The sequence below is a fragment of the Pieris brassicae genome, chromosome 8, assembly GCF_905147105.1.
Source record: "Pieris brassicae chromosome 8, ilPieBrab1.1, whole genome shotgun sequence".
Taxonomy (NCBI): Eukaryota; Metazoa; Arthropoda; class Insecta; order Lepidoptera; family Pieridae; genus Pieris; species Pieris brassicae.
The window spans coordinates 6,329,384-6,347,474 of record NC_059672.1 but is presented as its reverse complement, the minus strand read 5'-3'; the positions used below and the strand labels follow the sequence as shown (position 1 = coordinate 6,347,474).

The 18,091-nt window shown below is 33.5% G+C and overlaps 2 protein-coding genes across 3 annotated transcripts in view; one reads left to right on the top strand and one right to left on the bottom strand.

The window, feature by feature from the left end:
• LOC123713182 (WAS/WASL-interacting protein family member 1-like) overlaps positions 1–5,378 on the bottom strand; it is a 66,899-nt gene extending 61,521 nt beyond the window's left edge. Inside the window, exon 1 of the mRNA XM_045666730.1 lies at positions 5,375–5,378. The gene's annotated coding sequence lies outside the window, so the exon portion shown is untranslated. The remainder of the gene's footprint in view (positions 1–5,374) is intronic.
• Positions 5,379–11,469: 6,091 nt separating this feature from the next.
• LOC123713114 (eukaryotic translation initiation factor 5A) lies at positions 11,470–16,563 on the top strand. Of its 2 annotated transcripts, none has more exons than XM_045666622.1 (4): positions 11,470–11,555; positions 13,208–13,448; positions 13,793–13,994; positions 14,912–16,563. In XM_045666622.1, the coding sequence occupies exons 2-4, from the start codon at positions 13,240–13,242 to the stop codon at positions 14,981–14,983; spliced, it is 483 nt and encodes a 160-aa protein (XP_045522578.1). In that variant the 5' UTR covers positions 11,470–11,555; positions 13,208–13,239; the 3' UTR covers positions 14,984–16,563. The 2 variants fall into 2 exon arrangements, with proteins under 2 accessions (XP_045522578.1, XP_045522579.1); XM_045666623.1 differs by having other exon boundaries at positions 11,528–11,621.
• Positions 16,564–18,091: the final 1,528 nt, after the last annotated feature.

Genomic DNA, 18,091 nt, shown 5'->3' with positions numbered 1-18,091 from the left:
CTTATTAGGGATAATAGCGAGGTTTTAAGTAGAAAATTTACGTTTACTTATATGTACTTTTAAAATATATCTCGTCTATAACTTTCCAGTAACTCCAACCATTCCGGCAGCAAGCTACTTGGTCTAAATTCTTAAAATATATCTTTTTAAACTTCATAAAAATCCCACCGATTTAACCCGCCCAAAAAGACTTCTTTACTAACACTTTACATTTTTACTATTATTATTTTTTCTTTTATTATTAATATTACATTACATTTCTTTTTTTGCGTCTGAGGCGCAAACTAACTGTCGTGGCATTATGTTGTGGGGCAGACTGAACCAGGCCCCGTTACAACCACAGCGCACATACATTACACACTTATAATGTACCTTATTCCTTATTTTCTTTCTATTTTTTTTGTTAATTTTCTTTTTGATTATAATTATTATTAATATGTGTGTTTCTGTGTGATTTTCGTTAGTAATAATTGTTATGTTATGTTATGTGAACTTTATATTTAAGGGCAATGATTTATATATTTATACGGTTTAATTATCTATATCTGTGTCTGTACTTATTTCAAGTCCTTAAAAGTACTTCCTAGAAATTCGTTTATATAACAAAGTAACAAACAACCAATCCCCCTTTAAAATAAATCAATGGCGCTACAAGCTTTTTTCTGTATCTGTTTCAAGATTATAGATTATCTGTTATCAAGACTTTTTGTGTCTATTGCATGCCGTTTTTAAGATGTTTTACTTAATTGTTTTTTTTTAATGTTAAATGTGCACATTGAAAGAAAGTCCGTTGGTGCACTGCCTGGGATCGAACCTACGACTTCAGGGATGAGACTAGCTGAAGCCACTTGGTCAACCCTGATCCCCCTTTATTAAATTTAAAATAAAAAAATGTAAAACGCAAACAACTCAATATACGCTACTCCTCTATTCACAAAAGCCTACAGCGTAGTAGTTTCAAAGCGAGACATAATTCCGTCAGAGTTACCCGAATCGAGTTAGAACTCAGGATTAGTTAAATACAACCCGTCCTTACCACTCACAACTTTTGCTAAACTTATTGCGAGCCATATTCAATTTTATACACTTGCGAATTAATATTTAACCCACGTAATCGGTAAACAGCAGAGCAGTGTTGGACTAGTGGCTTTAGCGTTCGACTCTCATCCCAGAGGTCGTAGGTTCGGTCCCCGGCTGTGCACCAATGGTCTGTCTTTCTATGTGCGCATTCAACATTAGCTCGAACGGTGAAGGAAAACATCGTGAGGAAGCCGGCTTGCCTTACACCCAAAAAGAGTCAATGGCGTACGTCAGGCACTTCTGTGTCGGATCACCTACTTGCCAATTAGATTAATCATATCTCAACCAGTTGAGCCTGTTGTGGTTTATGAATTGGACTATGTTGGCGTTGGATGTTATCAAGATGTCTATTATAGAGAATACGCCAAACACGGGGCCAAAGATACTTTGAAGAATCTTCCGCTTGAAAATAAGGAGAGCAAGCTCGTCCTTCTTGCCAAGGGTTTGTAAAGAACAACCTTGGTGTTATTTCAGGAAAAGTCGGGATCGGAATTATTTACTAGGGCCGAGATATCTACTGATCTCTATTCTGGGATTAAACGATTGATATGTAATGAAATTATATCTGAATACATAAAAATATAAAGCCTGTTTGAACAAAACCTTTTACTACTGTGTCGTAATCTTACAGCTAAACAAAACTTATATATAAAAATATAGTATTTACAAAAACGCTCAAACATTTACAAAAGGCAAAAAACAATAAAAAGTACTGTACTCAAGATGATGTGATAAATGTTGATCTCTTTAAATAGCTATTTCATTTTACGTCCGATTAATATAGGAATAGTACTAAGACTTGTAATCAAAGTACCACTCGTAATACCTAACTCCTACAGTATGACGAGGAAACAGTAGCAAAGGAAATTGTAGCTACTACGATGTTAGTAGAGGTTCGTAGCACTATCAACATACCTGATAGAGCTACCAATAATATTACACGACCTTTTTCATTCTACAGGAATTAACCCTCAAAGTAGAGAGCGCTAAATGTTACTATCACATGTCAAAAACTTATTGGATTTGACGTATAGAAGTCATACCTAGTGCGCTCGACTCTCTCTTACCCCTAGTATTTATTATTTCTTTAATTGGAATTATTGGAATATTATTTGGAATTTGAATTTCAGTTTTTCATTATGTTTTGAAAATTTACTTACTGTGTTTGGTTAACAATTTACTATTAATTTCTTTCTCAAACCTATAATTAAAGTTACTTAACTGAACAATACAAATATTTAATGTTAAAAGTTGCGTGGAACAAAAAAGATTCTCCAAAATATACTAGAATTATCTAAATCATAAGATTTAATATTATAAGGTTTGTATATATGCAGAAATTAAAGTATCTTTGAAAAAGAAAATTGTGTCTGGCAACTATAAATAATTTTTTTATTAAATTAAATTATTAGTTTCAAATTACATATCATTGTCAATATTTACAAGCTAATAAGAAAATGCCGTAAAAGCCGGCTGTTTTTAAACTATTTACTGCATGACATCTTTATCTACTTAATAGTACTTATATTTTTTCTCATATTAGTATTTTCCTTGTTATTTGTTGTACTCTCTCAAAGATTTCATATAGAATAAAGGCTGTTACATGTAGTTATTGATGATAATAAATAAATCAATGGCGCTTTTCTGTGATCTGTTTCATGATCATTTGTTAAACTAATAGGCAAGTAGGTGATCAGCCTTCTGTGCCTGACGCACGACGTCGACAGTTTGGATCTAAGGCAAGCCGGTTTTCTCACGATGTTTTCCTTCACCGTTCGAGCCAATGTTAAATGCACACATAGAAAGAAAATCCATTGGTGCACAGCCGGGGATCGAACCTACGACCTCAGGGATGAGAGTCGCACGCTAAAGCCACTAGGCCAACACTGCCCGATATTTATTGATGATACAGGTGTTATTATATTTCATCGTGATATATGATATAGTTATATCGTGTTTTTTAATGTAACAGGAGGCAAACGGTTAGGAGTCACCTGATGGTAAGTGATACACCGCCCATGGATACTCACCAGCGGCCTTTTAAGCAATAGTACACTCTTTTCTTGAAAGACCCTAACTCGAATTGGTTCGGAAATACTCAGTGGGCAGCCGATCCACAAAGTGGTGCTGCGCGGCAAAAAATCTCTTAAGAAACGCTCGGTTGTGGAATGACGGACGTCGAGGTGATACGGATGGTATTTTGTATTCTGCCTTGACGTCCGCTGATGAAAGTCAGCTGCATGTATTAGTCTGAACAACTTGTTAGTGGTTACTAGTGGTAGGTATGTGGTTAAATGCTTTTGAGGGATGGTGTCGTAATGCCGTACTGTGGCCGGCCCGTTTTGAATAAGGTGTATAGTACTTATAAATAATATGTGATTTCTTATAATGGTTTTTAAAATATTGTCAAATGTGTCATAGAATTTTATTAATTATGTAATACATCTTATTATAACTAATATTGTAATTGATTATATTTATTAGTCTAATAGTTGTTAACATTTAATACGTTTCTTAACACGTTTGAAAAATCGGTTGGTTCCGCCCTTTATCATCTAAACACCGTATAATTGTCTTCGGCGCCGCCAAGATTGCATATCAATGTAAGACAATTGTGATTGAGAATATTGCTGGCGTGTTATTGGCATATATTCTATTACAACTGATTGAGACCATGCAGAGACTTGGTTAGCGCACGTGCCCATATAGTTCTAGTCTCCGATGTATGTGTTCATCACAAGGTGGATACATACTCGAAGACTGTAGGTTAAACTACCTCTCAGCCCTGTGGTATTAGTCTATGGACTTTGATGTGCGCCATTAACACGATAAAAACACTGTGAGTAAAATATGCCTTATTATCCTCGTGTATAGGCATAGATGGCCGACTTATTCGGCGACTTATGGCCGTCTATAAAATTTTTTGCTGCTATCCCTATGTCAGACATCGGAGAAGAAGTGTGTTTGCCCACTTGTACATCTGCGTAAATGGCCAGTCTCAATAAGGATTATCCGCGGCTCAAGAATTTTCGGAATAATAATATCTTAAATTATTAAATTCCTTCCGAAAGAACATGTGTATTTTTAAAATTATAACTACCTATATTTAATTAAGGGATTTGTGATAATTAACTAATTGTTTAAATCGGTATGGCTATAAGATTAGGAATATGGCAAGGTAGAGTGAAAGGCCGACAACGGCAACGGCTAACATAGATGTCCATGGGCTGCGGTAACAGTAACATGATAAAATTATGAAACTGTTTTATAGAAACCAAATTATTGTAAAAATATTTGCTATGACAAATGATGAATAACAATGATTTTATTTATTTACACTTCGTTCGCAAGAAATGCATTACAATTGAAATAATTACATAAAATGGAGGGCAACTGGCGGCCTTATCGCTTTTAAGCGACCTCTTTCAACCACTTGGAAGCAAAGAATAATTACGTAATTTCAAATAAAAAAATTGAATCATTGAAATCAGTTACTTTTCTACACTAATATAAGTTATAACTAGCTGCCACCGCGAACTTTCTTTCGCCTTTATATGATTTATTTACTTAGCCTGCCTTTTAGTAGCTACATAACAATATATGGAACATTTGCTATGCCCATACAGATTGTTCGCTTTTCCGAAATTACACTAAATAAAAATACATTTTTCAATGTGTTTCTCGTCAGTTCAATAATTCAATTTTACTAAGATATTACTCGAATTGGTCCAGCCGTCTTTGAGCACTTAGAAACATTTTTTTACGATTCATTTTGATTTATAGTGCTCATTTTGATATATAGCATGTTAGCATCACAATTAAAAATGACATATTTCTATATACTTATGGCATAACGTTTCATTTTATAGTTATACTTTAAATATTAAAATCCATAAATATTTGGATACTTATAAGTGTATTCAAACGTATCAACATAGGAATTCCCAGACCTATAATTGCATAAAGTACCTATTCGTATTAAAGAGAATTGCAAATTTAAAGTTAGTAAGTAATTTAAATTTCGCATAATTTAAAATTTGATATATTTATCGCGTATATCCATTTTAAATATAGCACCGAATAAAGCATTATGGCCCACATATTTAGCCTTGCAGTTTGGTAGAAAAATTACTTTACAAAATAAATCGCAAAAAGATAAGTAAGTATATGGAGATTAATAATCACTGAACCATTTTAGAATATATACACCATAAATTTTAACCTGGATAAATTATGGATAACGTTATTAATTAAATACGAGATAATTTGTTCTTCACATAAACACATGAATTACCTTATTAGCGTCTGAAAATATTTTGGTGATGTAGGCGGGAACTTTTCCCGCCTTACTAACTACGAAAGAGCGCGGTCACCGCGCTATCATCCCGTCCTGAACGCGTCTACACGATACACGCGTCACTGTATGACTGAAGCTACTATAGTACAAAACGGCGAAGCAATGCTATCAACTGGCTGAATAATAAAGCGCTTACAGAGCTAAGCAGCTTTCGGTCTGTTACGGGCTTAATAAAGTTAATGGCCTATGAAAATATTTTGTTTTTGCAAAATATAGGTACTGAAAAATAGTAACATTACATGAGGTAAACGGATTCTAAGAAACCGCTATAGTATATATAGTAATATTCAATATAATATTCGCATATTATTCTTTATTTTAAGAACGGATCAAATAAAATGTTTCATTGAGTAAAACCGTACTTAAGACACATATTATTTTCACAGAATTTTATTCATGTGTTTTACTTACATTCACAGAAACATTTTCTAGCATCCAGCAGAGTTATTTTTAATATTTCAAGCGCTTTAAACGCTATATTGGTACCACTAGAGTAATCGTTCTGAAACCGCCCTCAGCAAACAAAACCCCACCCGCCGTAAGCATTTTAGCACGAAACCCCCCTACCCCTCGCGCTGATTTAATAGCGAACGCGGGCACTGATTCACTTAGAACGCGACTCTTTCTCACTCTTAATCTCTCGCTCACACCAACCCATTCTGAGACATAAGAAAGGGATGGCGACGTTTTCTTTCTTTCAATTTGCATGCGGGGGCTCAAACTTTATGTCCTCATCCCGTAAATTATTTATGCGTTTGGAAATATTTTTAACGTTTACTGGAAAGAATTGAAGATGAATGGGGTAATCAGAAACGACGCTAAGTGAAGGAGTTAATTGAATTTATACGAAGTTGAAAACTTGATGCCTTATAAAGACATTACGATATCTAAGTTGTTTTTACATTGTCTTATAATACATAGACAAAAGTTTTTACTCCTGTTAGTTGTAATTTTTTTATTCGAGCTAAAATAAATGTTTTATCTATTTTGGCCCCATTAAAAAATATACTTTTACCAGATAAAAACATTTTATTTACGCAGAACTAAGCAATTGATTTTAGTTTAAAATAAAGAGTTTTATTTCAAATATTATAAGTAAGCCTAATGTTCAACTCAAACCAATACATAAAAAGTGTGTTAAAAGATAATTATAGAAAAGTCAATATTGTTCTTAAAATCTCTAAAAACTTATGAGACACAAAATTAACCCAATCAACCGGATTAACAGAAGATGCCTCAAACAAATCTTAAAGGTGTAAGTGACAATAAAACGCGAGCTTACCTCTGGGCCGTCTTCAAGTGGAACGGGTGGGGGGAGGGTAGGAGGTGAGGCGATACAACCATCCCGCTCACACAACGCGAGTCGCGTTCATCCGTTTTATTTCTTGTTTGTCCATTGCGCCTACCCCATTTGCTACATAATTTATTTGAGCGGGCAACACTTAAAAAATTGGCTCTGCGCGTCCAAATGGAGTTTGTGGGAAAATAATATGTTAAATTCATTTGAATGGCCGTTTCGTAATCGTCGGTTTAATGGTGCATGCTATTGTCATTTTTATTTCTCTGTTTGTTTGTCCAGTGTAATGTAAATAAGATATTCCATTAAAATAGCTATACAAACCTTGGTAGGTAGGTAGGTAACCTTCTCAGATGCGTTCTTGATAATTTTTGACAGTAACAGTTTTAAACCACATTTGTGACTCAATAATTGACAGTGACTCAATAATTAAAAATATAATACATAATTTGCTGAGATTCTCATTTCTCAGTCTTTGGCGTTAATGGCTTTGGGTTTAATGGTTGAAGTTCTTTAAAATATCCTTGTACACAAGACTCCGTGATTAAAAAGAGTTGCGGAGATTTCCCAGGCAGTTACTTTCTTCCTCTATACAGTAATAGTTATAGGAATAAAAAATGAATGAATAATAATAATAGAAAATTAAACTAATTTAAAAAGTTTGGTCCCTGTGGTATTGTACCTTTAATGCTGGCATTGTTGTTGCTCGTTGTATTGTGATTATTCCTTGAGTGAGGATATACCAGCTCTGGAATCACCGGTACTATCTGCCAGACGCCAAAATAAATCTTTACTTGAATTCCGGCCCCAATCATAATAATATATAGATACTATAATTTAATCAATATTGATCTTCTTCCTAAATTCCAGTTTCAATGTCTACACATCATCACTTAATGGAGCCAGCTGTCACTACAGGTATTTAGGAGCTTTCAATAGAAGAACGTTTTTAAAAGAGGAGTAGTATATCACACGAACTCTCCCTCCCAGCTCAACCATAAAAACAATATGATATCTAACTACGAAATGTAACTCAAACTCAAAATAACTTTATTCATATAGGTAAACAAGTACATAACTTCAAAAAAGAAGTTAAATTAATTCTTACTTTACATTTACTACCAGTAGGCGCAAGTCAAGGGCGTAGAGCGGGCAAGAAGAACTGGCAAGAAACACTCCGCCACTTTTAAATCGCTAAGTTTGAGTCATACAAATTGTTTGAATTGAAGCAAATTAATCCCAAGGATTAGGATCATTTAAATATTCGTCAAATTTATAAAAAGCTTTATTGATTAATTTACGTTTAACGAGAGCTTTGAATTTATTCAGTGATAATTCTATAATTTCGCTTGGTAAAAATGAATACAATTTCCATATAAGGAGTGTAGTAATCCATAGAGTTTGAAGTAACGTGGTAAGCTTCTTGAATCATATTCAAGAGACACAAATCGCCATTTCATTTTACAAAAGGAATAACATTACATACTTATAATGGATGATTCAGTGTTTGAACCTGTTGAATTTATTTCACCGAATTCTCCAGATTTGGGCCCTCAGCTTTTTCCTGTTTTCAGACTTCAAGATAATGCTCGAATGATCAAAATTTTGAGCCTATAAATTAATCTGAAGACTATTTTGAGGTTTAACACAAATCGTACTATAAAAATGGTATCGAAAAATTGTAGGAGCGCTAAAACCGATAAATCGCTCTCGAACTATATTGAAAAATCATATCAATTTCTATAAAGAAAAGATTATTCTATGTTAGTTTACGAATTTTTCAGCCCAATTATTTAACCTAATCGTTTTTAAAAGGTTATTTTGGGTTTCGACTGTACGCTAGCGACGCTTGATCTGTGGAAGTTGGTTAGAGGGGGTGGGAACTACCCTCCTGGGCAGAGACAGAGGATGAGTTCTAAACAAATAACAACAATAACGTAGCCGTTATTAAATTATTAAACATTTCCTTTCTCTATGGTTGTTCTAATCCTATCTTCCTCCTCTTCTCCCTCTTCCCCATGGCTTTCCCTGCAGAGAACCTATGTACTTCCATGGTTAAAAGGAGCCACCGCAAGCGCATTATGACTTTAAAGCATGTAGGTTGATTACGCAGTTTTACTATCACGTGACGGTCCTAGCTGAGGTCTGAGTCTTGCAAAAACCCCAACACTGAGTTGAGCTGTCAAGGCCCTTATAGCCAACAGCGAGATAGAAAAAGGTCTTATACTTAATATGTCCCAGGCATCGACACTGCATGGGAAATTGCAAATCTTAGTGTTTTACAAAATTCACCCCGAAGCCGTTTCAAACTTATGGTTATGTCGTGGTTACACATCATTGCTTATGTCAGAGAAATTAAATCCAAGTATAAATGTACTGTCTAACGAAGTACTCTTTTGTATTTTTTGACAAACAGTTTTTACGCTGCGACAGAACATTATTTTAATAAAAACGGTGGAATTAGCCCGATTTCTATTTCTTCTAATTTAAAACTTTTTAGAGCAATATCGTGTGCCCTTTGTTAAAAAGGAATTTGGATGGTGGTGATAGTGATAAATCTCATTAGTTGTTGGTTCATTTTAACCTTAATCAATTTTATATATAGATAGAATAAAGAATTACGAATGCGGTGTAGCAAAAATCGAGCCGTGTACATATCATTTGAGAAAATATAGTAAATGCAAAAATATTAAACAAAATTAAGCATATTCGATTTTATTAAGTCTAATGTATGAATTATATTTAAGAAAAATATAATACTGACGCAGAGATAATGAGCAAATCCGCAGTTAATGATCCATAGAGAAGACAACGCAACAATACTAAAGCAAGGGTTTAAAAGCTTTCTTCAATAAATCACTGGGACCCTTCGTTCCAACAAAAGATATACAATTACTCAAACGTTGATGTTGTTATTATAGTGTGATTAAGTATTTTTGATAGTCATTGGCTGGTTATTGAGATATTACTGAATATTTTTGTTAGTTTGTAACCTAAAAATATATTATTTATTTATTAAGGAAATTTACTGTGTTTTTTTTTTTTTTTTAAGACTAACGGTCTGTTTCACAATGTACGGATAAATTCTACATAAGTTCCAAATAAGCTATTTATTACTTATTGATAGGATAAACACTATTGCGTTTCGCGACTGTCAAATAGCGCTACTCGTCACATAAAGTCCATCATAAGTTATGAGTCCGATGACACGCGATGTTTTTTATTCGGAACTTTTATCTTCCAAATAATGTATGTGTTGCATAGCTATTTGGTACTTTATCGATACATTGTGAAACAGACCCTAAATAGTAATAATAATATTGAAAAAAATAGTAATTATTATTATATCCAGACGGTGACCTCGGAACTCATTTCCATTCTGACTTTGACAGTGGTAAGGATGATTAGTAAATACTCTTGAAGATATTTTATTTTTTATTATAATTTTATATTTGTGATTAAAAAAATATAAACATGTTTTGGAAGTACCTTTGCCTTCGGCGTGATCTTGATATCCTCCATTTTCTTTATAAGATTCTCTTTCATACTAAGACACCTCCTAACTTAAAAAATAACATAGGTCCTGATTACGAGATCTCGGATGTTTATTCTTGAAATTCCGTCCCACAACTTACATTCTCGAAAATGGCTTTTGAATCTCCGCTATAAATTTAATTAAAACAAAATATGGTTGTGACAAAATTGTTCTAACCCTAGTCCCCACAATAGGAGCATCTGTTTTGAGCGTGATCTTCAATGATACATGTTTAATACAAAAGGAATTTAAGTAATACGTAAAATAAATGTGTAATTAATTTTTAAAGAAAAAGGAATATCAAAGTTAAATCTAAGTAAGCACAAATTGGGCATGAGTGTATGAACACGTGAATGCGTCAGTGTTGTGTAGCTGTAAGATGTTATAAGCGCGCGTGCCGTCTGGCTTTGTTTTTGCATCCTTTTATCATCGACACTTCTTTGCACAATAGAACTAGAAAGAACTAGACAGGAGATATTACTTTTCTGTATGTATATGAGTAACTACTAGCGTCATCTATACTTCGATAACAAAAGTTTGCAATTATAAACATAAATAAATATTTAAAATAAAAATATCTATACCAATTAATTTGATATTAATTTCCTTACGTGAATTTTTCAATAATAACAATACCATTATCATATTGTACAGTCTTAATAATATTCCGTACACCGCCATCTGGTTTATATAAAAAATATTATACTAGTATATTTTTTTCATTATAAAGCGTCCATTGCACCGGAAGTCGGCGGAAACCGATACATTTAGATGCGTGTAAAGACAATTGACACCATGTACAGACTACTAAACAAATTTCACATATAGATTTAGTGTATATGCTATTGTAAATTTAGTACTGAATAGTATTTTGTTGATTTTATAAAAGTTTATAGTTTGCCTTAATATTTGGTCTAAATTCCTCTTGATATGATAATTTTATACCACTAAATTCTATATATACTTTTGCACTGTGATACTGCCACCTAGTGAGCAAAATATAAATTGTTTGTTGTCGTTAAAACAGTTCTTCTTTAAATGTATATTTATATTGTTTTTAATGTAAAATAATAATATGTGATGCATATATTAGATATAGTTTTATTTTTTTTAATATTAAAGAGACAAAATAAAGTAAATATTTGTTACTTGTATTTGGACTTATATTTCCCGCCGTGAAATGGCGGCTTTTTATCAAATTTGAGAACCCCATAACAGGAAGTGACTGATGAAGGTGCTACGCAGGCGCAAATTGACCTTTCGGTTGAAGAACCCATCGGTCACATGTGAGTGTCGATAAATATCTTAGTTTTATCGTGTTCCTTCATTTTATTATTATAAATAATATTTTCGTAAGTATTCTTTGTGGTGAATAGAAATTTGTGCTAAAAAGGCAATAAAACGGTGTGGATAATGTGTGATGTTATATTTAAATAATATAATTGCGGCACCGGCACGTTTGTCAAATTTGATATTATTTTATAATTACCATACGGCATAAACCTTTAGTTTGAATTAATAAGTTCTTTTCATAACTTGTAAGTTGCGTGCTATAAATACTTGTGTTACGAATAGAAGAAATTGTGGTAAATAATGAAGTGTAATATTTTGCCAAAAGCAACGTCCAAGATGTCTCATTGTAGCCACATGTTCGGATACGTCGAAGCACACGGGCTTAACTTATCAACATCATGACATGGACTCAGGCTTGATTTTATTTCAATATAATATAGCTTATGCATATATCATTCTTTGTTGCATACCTATTGATTATTTTCCTGTCTAGCTTATACATACCAGGTTTAGGTTTTCTCGACAATGCGCTAGGTGGGGTTAGGTCATATAAATTTTTTCATACGAAAGGTTTCATAGAATGAAAACTAAGACATACCAATTTTCTTTTATTGGGATTCATTGAATCATTTGGTATTTTGTAATGATGTGATTAGTCTCTTACATATTTAATTATCTCTTAATGATGTTATCTTGAGGTTTGTTATAATTCATATTTAATTTAACAAATATGTTGTACTTATCCCACATGTTGTCAGCACATATTTTTACATTGTGAATCAACAGTATTCAACATCCTTTGTACTTAGACATTGTAATATTGACAGTCATTGTGTTATTTTATATCATTTAGGACTTACCGTATCATTCAATGCTTGTTTAAGTATACATTTAAGAAAACATCTAATGCAATCACCAATACAAATGTAGTCTAAGAAGTTTATGCAGTTAACCAGGAACATGGTATTTTTGCTTTAATTTTGGTATAAAGTGAGATGACATTGTCTACAAGACCATGATCTTTAAAAAAAATTATGAATAGAATTCACCCTATAAATGTTTGACCTGTTTAAATCAAGTTCGATCAAGTGACATTAAAGTTCAGTAACCTCTATTTGATATATTTTAGATGAATCATAGAGTAATTTTAAGGCTTTTTTATATACTTAGGATACTTATCAATTGTCTTTTTTTATATGATTTTATTATTACTGTATGTATACATACAGTTATATTTTATCCTGTACCATATGTTGTTTATATACTTACATATGTTGTGATATGTACTCCACATATTTGAGCCCATAGAGTCGCAAGTGCAATATTGTATTGCTTTTGTGCTGAGGGTACTCAAACACTAAAAACTAATTCCTAATATGCGTCTCACTATACCACTGTATTCTGAGATCACCGAACAGGAATACAGATGTAAATTCATATTTGAGGATGTGGCAGTTACATAAACGAAGAATGTGATTAGTTTACAAATTCTGGGTCACCTTTATTTAATCTGTGAAAGAGGAGAAAGTAAAATAATACAAGTTCCAATCAACAACTTACAAGTTATTTGTGTAAATTTGTTAATTGCTTGCATTGGTGGAGCATATTCACACAAAAGTCTAAATTTGGTTTATGTTATTTCCAGATCACACCTCACCATAACAAAAATTTCATAAAATGGGTGACATTGAGGACACACACTTTGAGACTGGAGACTCCGGTGCCTCCGCAACCTTCCCTATGCAATGTTCGGCTCTACGCAAAAACGGCTTTGTAATGCTCAAGGGTCGCCCATGCAAGATTGTTGAAATGTCCACCTCAAAGACTGGCAAACACGGTCACGCAAAAGTCCATCTTGTGGGCATTGATATATTTAATGGAAAGAAGTGAGTATAGCAGATATATTATTCTATAACTTTAATTTTCATTTTATTTGTAGATAGAAACTTAATAAAATTCAAACTGCATAAAGCGTTAATTTGATTCTAGAAATTGTAAAATCTCATAGTAAAAGAAAGTCGAGGCCATAGAGTCGCGAGTGCAATATAGTATTGCTTTCGTGCTGCGGTTACTCGAACATAAAACACTAGTTCCTAATATGCGTCTCAATATATCTATGTATACTGAGATCACCGAACAGGATTACATCTAAAATCTATCCTCTACATTTTTAAATACTAAAACTCTATAACGAATAGCAACAAGAAATTTATAAGATATTTTCCTTCAGATATGAAGATATTTGTCCCTCCACCCACAACATGGATGTCCCACACGTCAAGCGTGAAGACTACCAGCTCACTGACATCTCTGACGATGGCTACCTCACTCTGATGGCTGACAATGGAGACCTTCGTGAAGACCTCAAAATCCCAGACGGAGACCTCGGTACTCAACTTCGTTCTGACTTCGACAGTGGCAAGGAATTGCTGGTTAGTTGTCTTTTTTCTTTCTATTTCCAAACAGACATTTTTAAGGTGCATCAGTTATTTATCATTTAAACATAGCAAAGTTTTTTAAATCAATTAAAACAAAACTATACAACAAACACATAAATGTTAAACAAAATTCGGTAATAAATTAAAATTTTACACATTAAATTGGGACATTTTGAAATTTATAAACCAAATAGTAACTTATATATATAATAAGATGTTAACTTGTATTATACCCTTTTCAATCTTCGCTGGTGCTCGATGAAGCCTAAAAGGTTTTATTAAGCGTTACCATCGTGGGAGGATTGAATTTAAATCTTTCTTAGATATCCTTTGTTGTCTGAGAGCCGGGCTATATTGATTTTCTTCAACATTTGATATTGATATACATACATAAATATGAACTCAATACATTTCGAGTATAGAGTCTCTAACACATTGATTTATAGTGTGTTGGTGCTAAATACGCTCGTAGATAATAATTCAGCCTTATACCTGAGCTAATGTTAGTCATAAGCTATATGGAATGTAGGTTTTGAAGACAAAACTTCCAAGAATAACAATTACTTATCAAAAAATGCTTTATGATAAGAATGATGAATGAGGTGTTGTATAGTATAATATAATAAAATATTTTATATTATAGAAAAATTCATTATTATTTTATATATTTGCAGATTTCTTTTAATGAATTTAAAATACAATAAGGAAATGCACACCATAGGGTGTTTATCGTCATAAATTTATTAACATTGAAATCTTGCAACTTAAGTTCTAGTGTGATCTGAATATGTGTAACAGCTCGATGTCTGTGCAAATGATGTTCAGATCCGACTAAACCTTTTGCTGTTACTGTCTCTAGTAAACTATGAAGTTCTCAAATAACTATCTAAATATGTCTTTTGTCTTTCCAGTGCACCGTGCTCAAGTCCTGTGGTGAAGAATGTGTCATTGCAGTGAAGGCAAACACAGCTCTTGACAAATAAACCAACACAGCATTTATAGGGATTATAACATATAATTTTTTTACAATCAACAACTCTTACATAAATGTAAAACATAATATTATGTAATTTAACAGATTCAGCGGTACGACGAACGCAGACTGACGCGATACGACGTGCATTTCTCATATAAAGTTTTCAATCTTGAACTAATTGCCGCAAAATGGATTATTAACATTCATGTTTTTTTACTTTTTCCATATTAAATTCAATGGTAAATCGAAATAGACCGACGTAGTACTGTGTACTCTGTATAATGAAAACAATATTTTGCGGCAATTTAGTTTAAAAAATCGCAGAGTCAGCGCCCGTCAGATCGCTCCTAACTTCACGTTTGTTTTGTTTTGTTTGTTGTCTATTCGCTTGACGTAAACGTTAGTCTGCCGCACGGCGACATCCATCGGATAATATTATTTATAGCCGTTTAATCTTACGAAAAGATGGACGCAAACATGAAGTTAACCATAATGCTAAATTATAATTCATAAAAGAGAAAACTCTAAAAAAATCGAAATAAAAGAAAATTCTTGAATGTGGTGTGTGATTGATTGGTCCTTAACTAAGTGAGAGCGCGTCCCTTTGGATAACACTTGCCACCTCTAATTTTTATACTCGCTGTCAGAATTGCGGTGACTAGACTGACTACTGTCACTCATTCAGTCAAGACTGAATTGCATTTTTAGATTGAAATAGTTTTCTATGAAGTAGCCTTAGCCGCCGGTATCTCCCGACCCGACCATTCCTTGGCAAGTGTTGCCACTGGGCTTAGGGTACTCCTAGTGTAACATCTTTTGTCAAAGACGAAATTAATGTAAGAATGTAAGGTAAGGCCCTATGAGAGATATTTTTTTATTCATTCAATTTCATCGCATTAGTTGAATTCGTTCAGTCGCTTCACAGAAATCCGCAAATTGTACATTGTGTCAAAATTGCATAATCGTTATTGTTGGTGAATTTTTTATATTAGCAGCTTGTAATCAGATTTTTTTATAAATTCGCATCTTCTAAAGTATTTGTAGACATCGGGTGATGTATAATAAAATACTTTAGTCAGAAAACTTACTTTTTTTGGGAAATATTCTCGCTATCCTGTTGTGAGTTTGCATCTGAAAAAGTATTTATTTTTTTAACAAAGTTTCTATTAATTCCACCTGGTTGCATTGCAAGGTATAGTATACTAATTATGACTTAAGCAACCATGTGGAAATTGGCCAAATGCAATTGTGGTCTAATGTTCCTGTCTTTTATGGTTATAGAAGGAACCGCTAGACTTATATAAATCTATATTTCTGTATATGGCCTTATTGCGTTTCCAAATTTAACAATGGGCAAGGTTCGGACAAGAGTCGGTGACTTCTAGTACTAGGACTTGTAGTACTAAAAGTTTTTTGTATATACGTAAGATAGTAAACAGTTAACTCGGCAATTTTCTACGTGTTGTTTTTATCGATGCAAACAATACCGAATTACAATAGAATGCTCTTGTGAACGCAGTAATAATTCATAAGTATTTAACAATCTGTCGAATTAAATCTGTACAAAATAAACACCGTGACTTGTGATTCAACACCTTTTTATTTCTCAATATTTATGTTACTGGTTTTTCTAAATTAGGTATCCTTTTCAAATATATGTAGCATGTCAAAATGTATCTGTGGTTCAGAAAGCTATACTATCGCCCGACTAGCATAACCATGCGCCCTAGCAAAAGATATATCTTACAATTGGTACCCAACATTTTAAATTAAGCTTAATGGTCTTCGGTAGACAGGCAGGTTTTAGACGTAGAAAAAGCTTTTCATTATGGTACAGTCGCCTTATCAGCGAAACAGCAGTTTCTAACCCTGGCCGTGACAATCGGCATAGTAACTCATAATCTAATAAATCCATTTTAGGATAACCTTGCGTAGATAACTACGTAGTCGGTCCCAAAGTTCTGTCGTCAATGAAAATAATGATAAAACAAAAGTCATAATGGTCAGTTTTTAATAAGTGATAATATCAATTTATAGTACATTAATTAAGGAATAGAAATAGCATAAAATGCTAAAAATAATTATTCAAAATGACCTCCCTTTTTTTAATACAGGCCCTTAAACGCTGCGGCCAGTCTATCGCAGCACGTACCATATTCATGTCGATTTCAGTGACTGCTTTTTTTAATGATGACTTCAGACTCCAAATTTTTATGGGGTTTATCACAGACCTTCCTCTCTAAGATCTGCCAATTTTATAGACCAAAGGATTAAGATGCGAACTGGAGGAAGGCCAACTTATGTGTAATTAAGTCGATGTTTTGACGCTCAAACCAGCTTTGTGTGCAGGCGCAGAGACCTGCTGTAACGCGAAGTAATGTCCCGCCAATAGCGTGCTGGGCAGGTCTTTGACAAGCCTATCCAAAACCGTCTCTTGGTACATTTTTGCACTGGTTTTGCCCCCTTTTCGCAAAAATGAACCTCAGTTGGCCCCTAATAGGACACTACCAACCAGACCATTACTGATGATGGATGATATCCATGTTGCACCCTCGGAACTTTATTTCCAGCTTCTTCAGAACTTCTAGTGTACACTATCATTCTGTTTATTGTACTTCTCTTCAATGTAAAGAGGATGTCACGGTGTAGGTTTTTCGCGTACCGCTTTAACAACACCCGCGAACTCTTAAGTTTTATTGCTTTTAGACAAGCATTAAGTAAGTGCTCACTCTTATCTTTTTGTATGCTCGTCTCATTCAAACCCGTTGAAAAAATCTTCATTTAAAACCGTTTATACTGTTTTCTTACTGACACCCATCTGCAAAGCCATCAACTTTTGTTTTTGGACAGGATTTCTTGCTATCCGCGCCTTGATAGCTGCTGGTGTTCTTGCGGCGCATGGCCGCCCAGTTCTTTTCTTTGACTCAACACTGGAGAATTTATTGTACTTATCAATAAGCGGTGTATTTAAATTTTTGAGTAACTTGAAAATGGTACTCGGCGAGTGCTCACAACGGTGCAAAGCAATAACAGCTATTCCGTTTTCTTTCAATGTCCACTCTATCGTGAAAAATTACGGAAAGTGATTGTTTTTTAGTTAAAAAAAACAATAGTT

Coding starts and splice junctions, on each gene's coding strand:
- LOC123713114 (XM_045666622.1), top strand. CDS start 13,240: ATGGGTGACATTGAGGACACACACTTTGAGACTGGAGACTCCGGTGCC. Junction 13,449..13,792: donor GATATATTTAATGGAAAGAA/GTGAGTATAGCA, acceptor ATTTTCCTTCAG/ATATGAAGATATTTGTCCCT. Junction 13,995..14,911: donor ACAGTGGCAAGGAATTGCTG/GTTAGTTGTCTT, acceptor TTGTCTTTCCAG/TGCACCGTGCTCAAGTCCTG.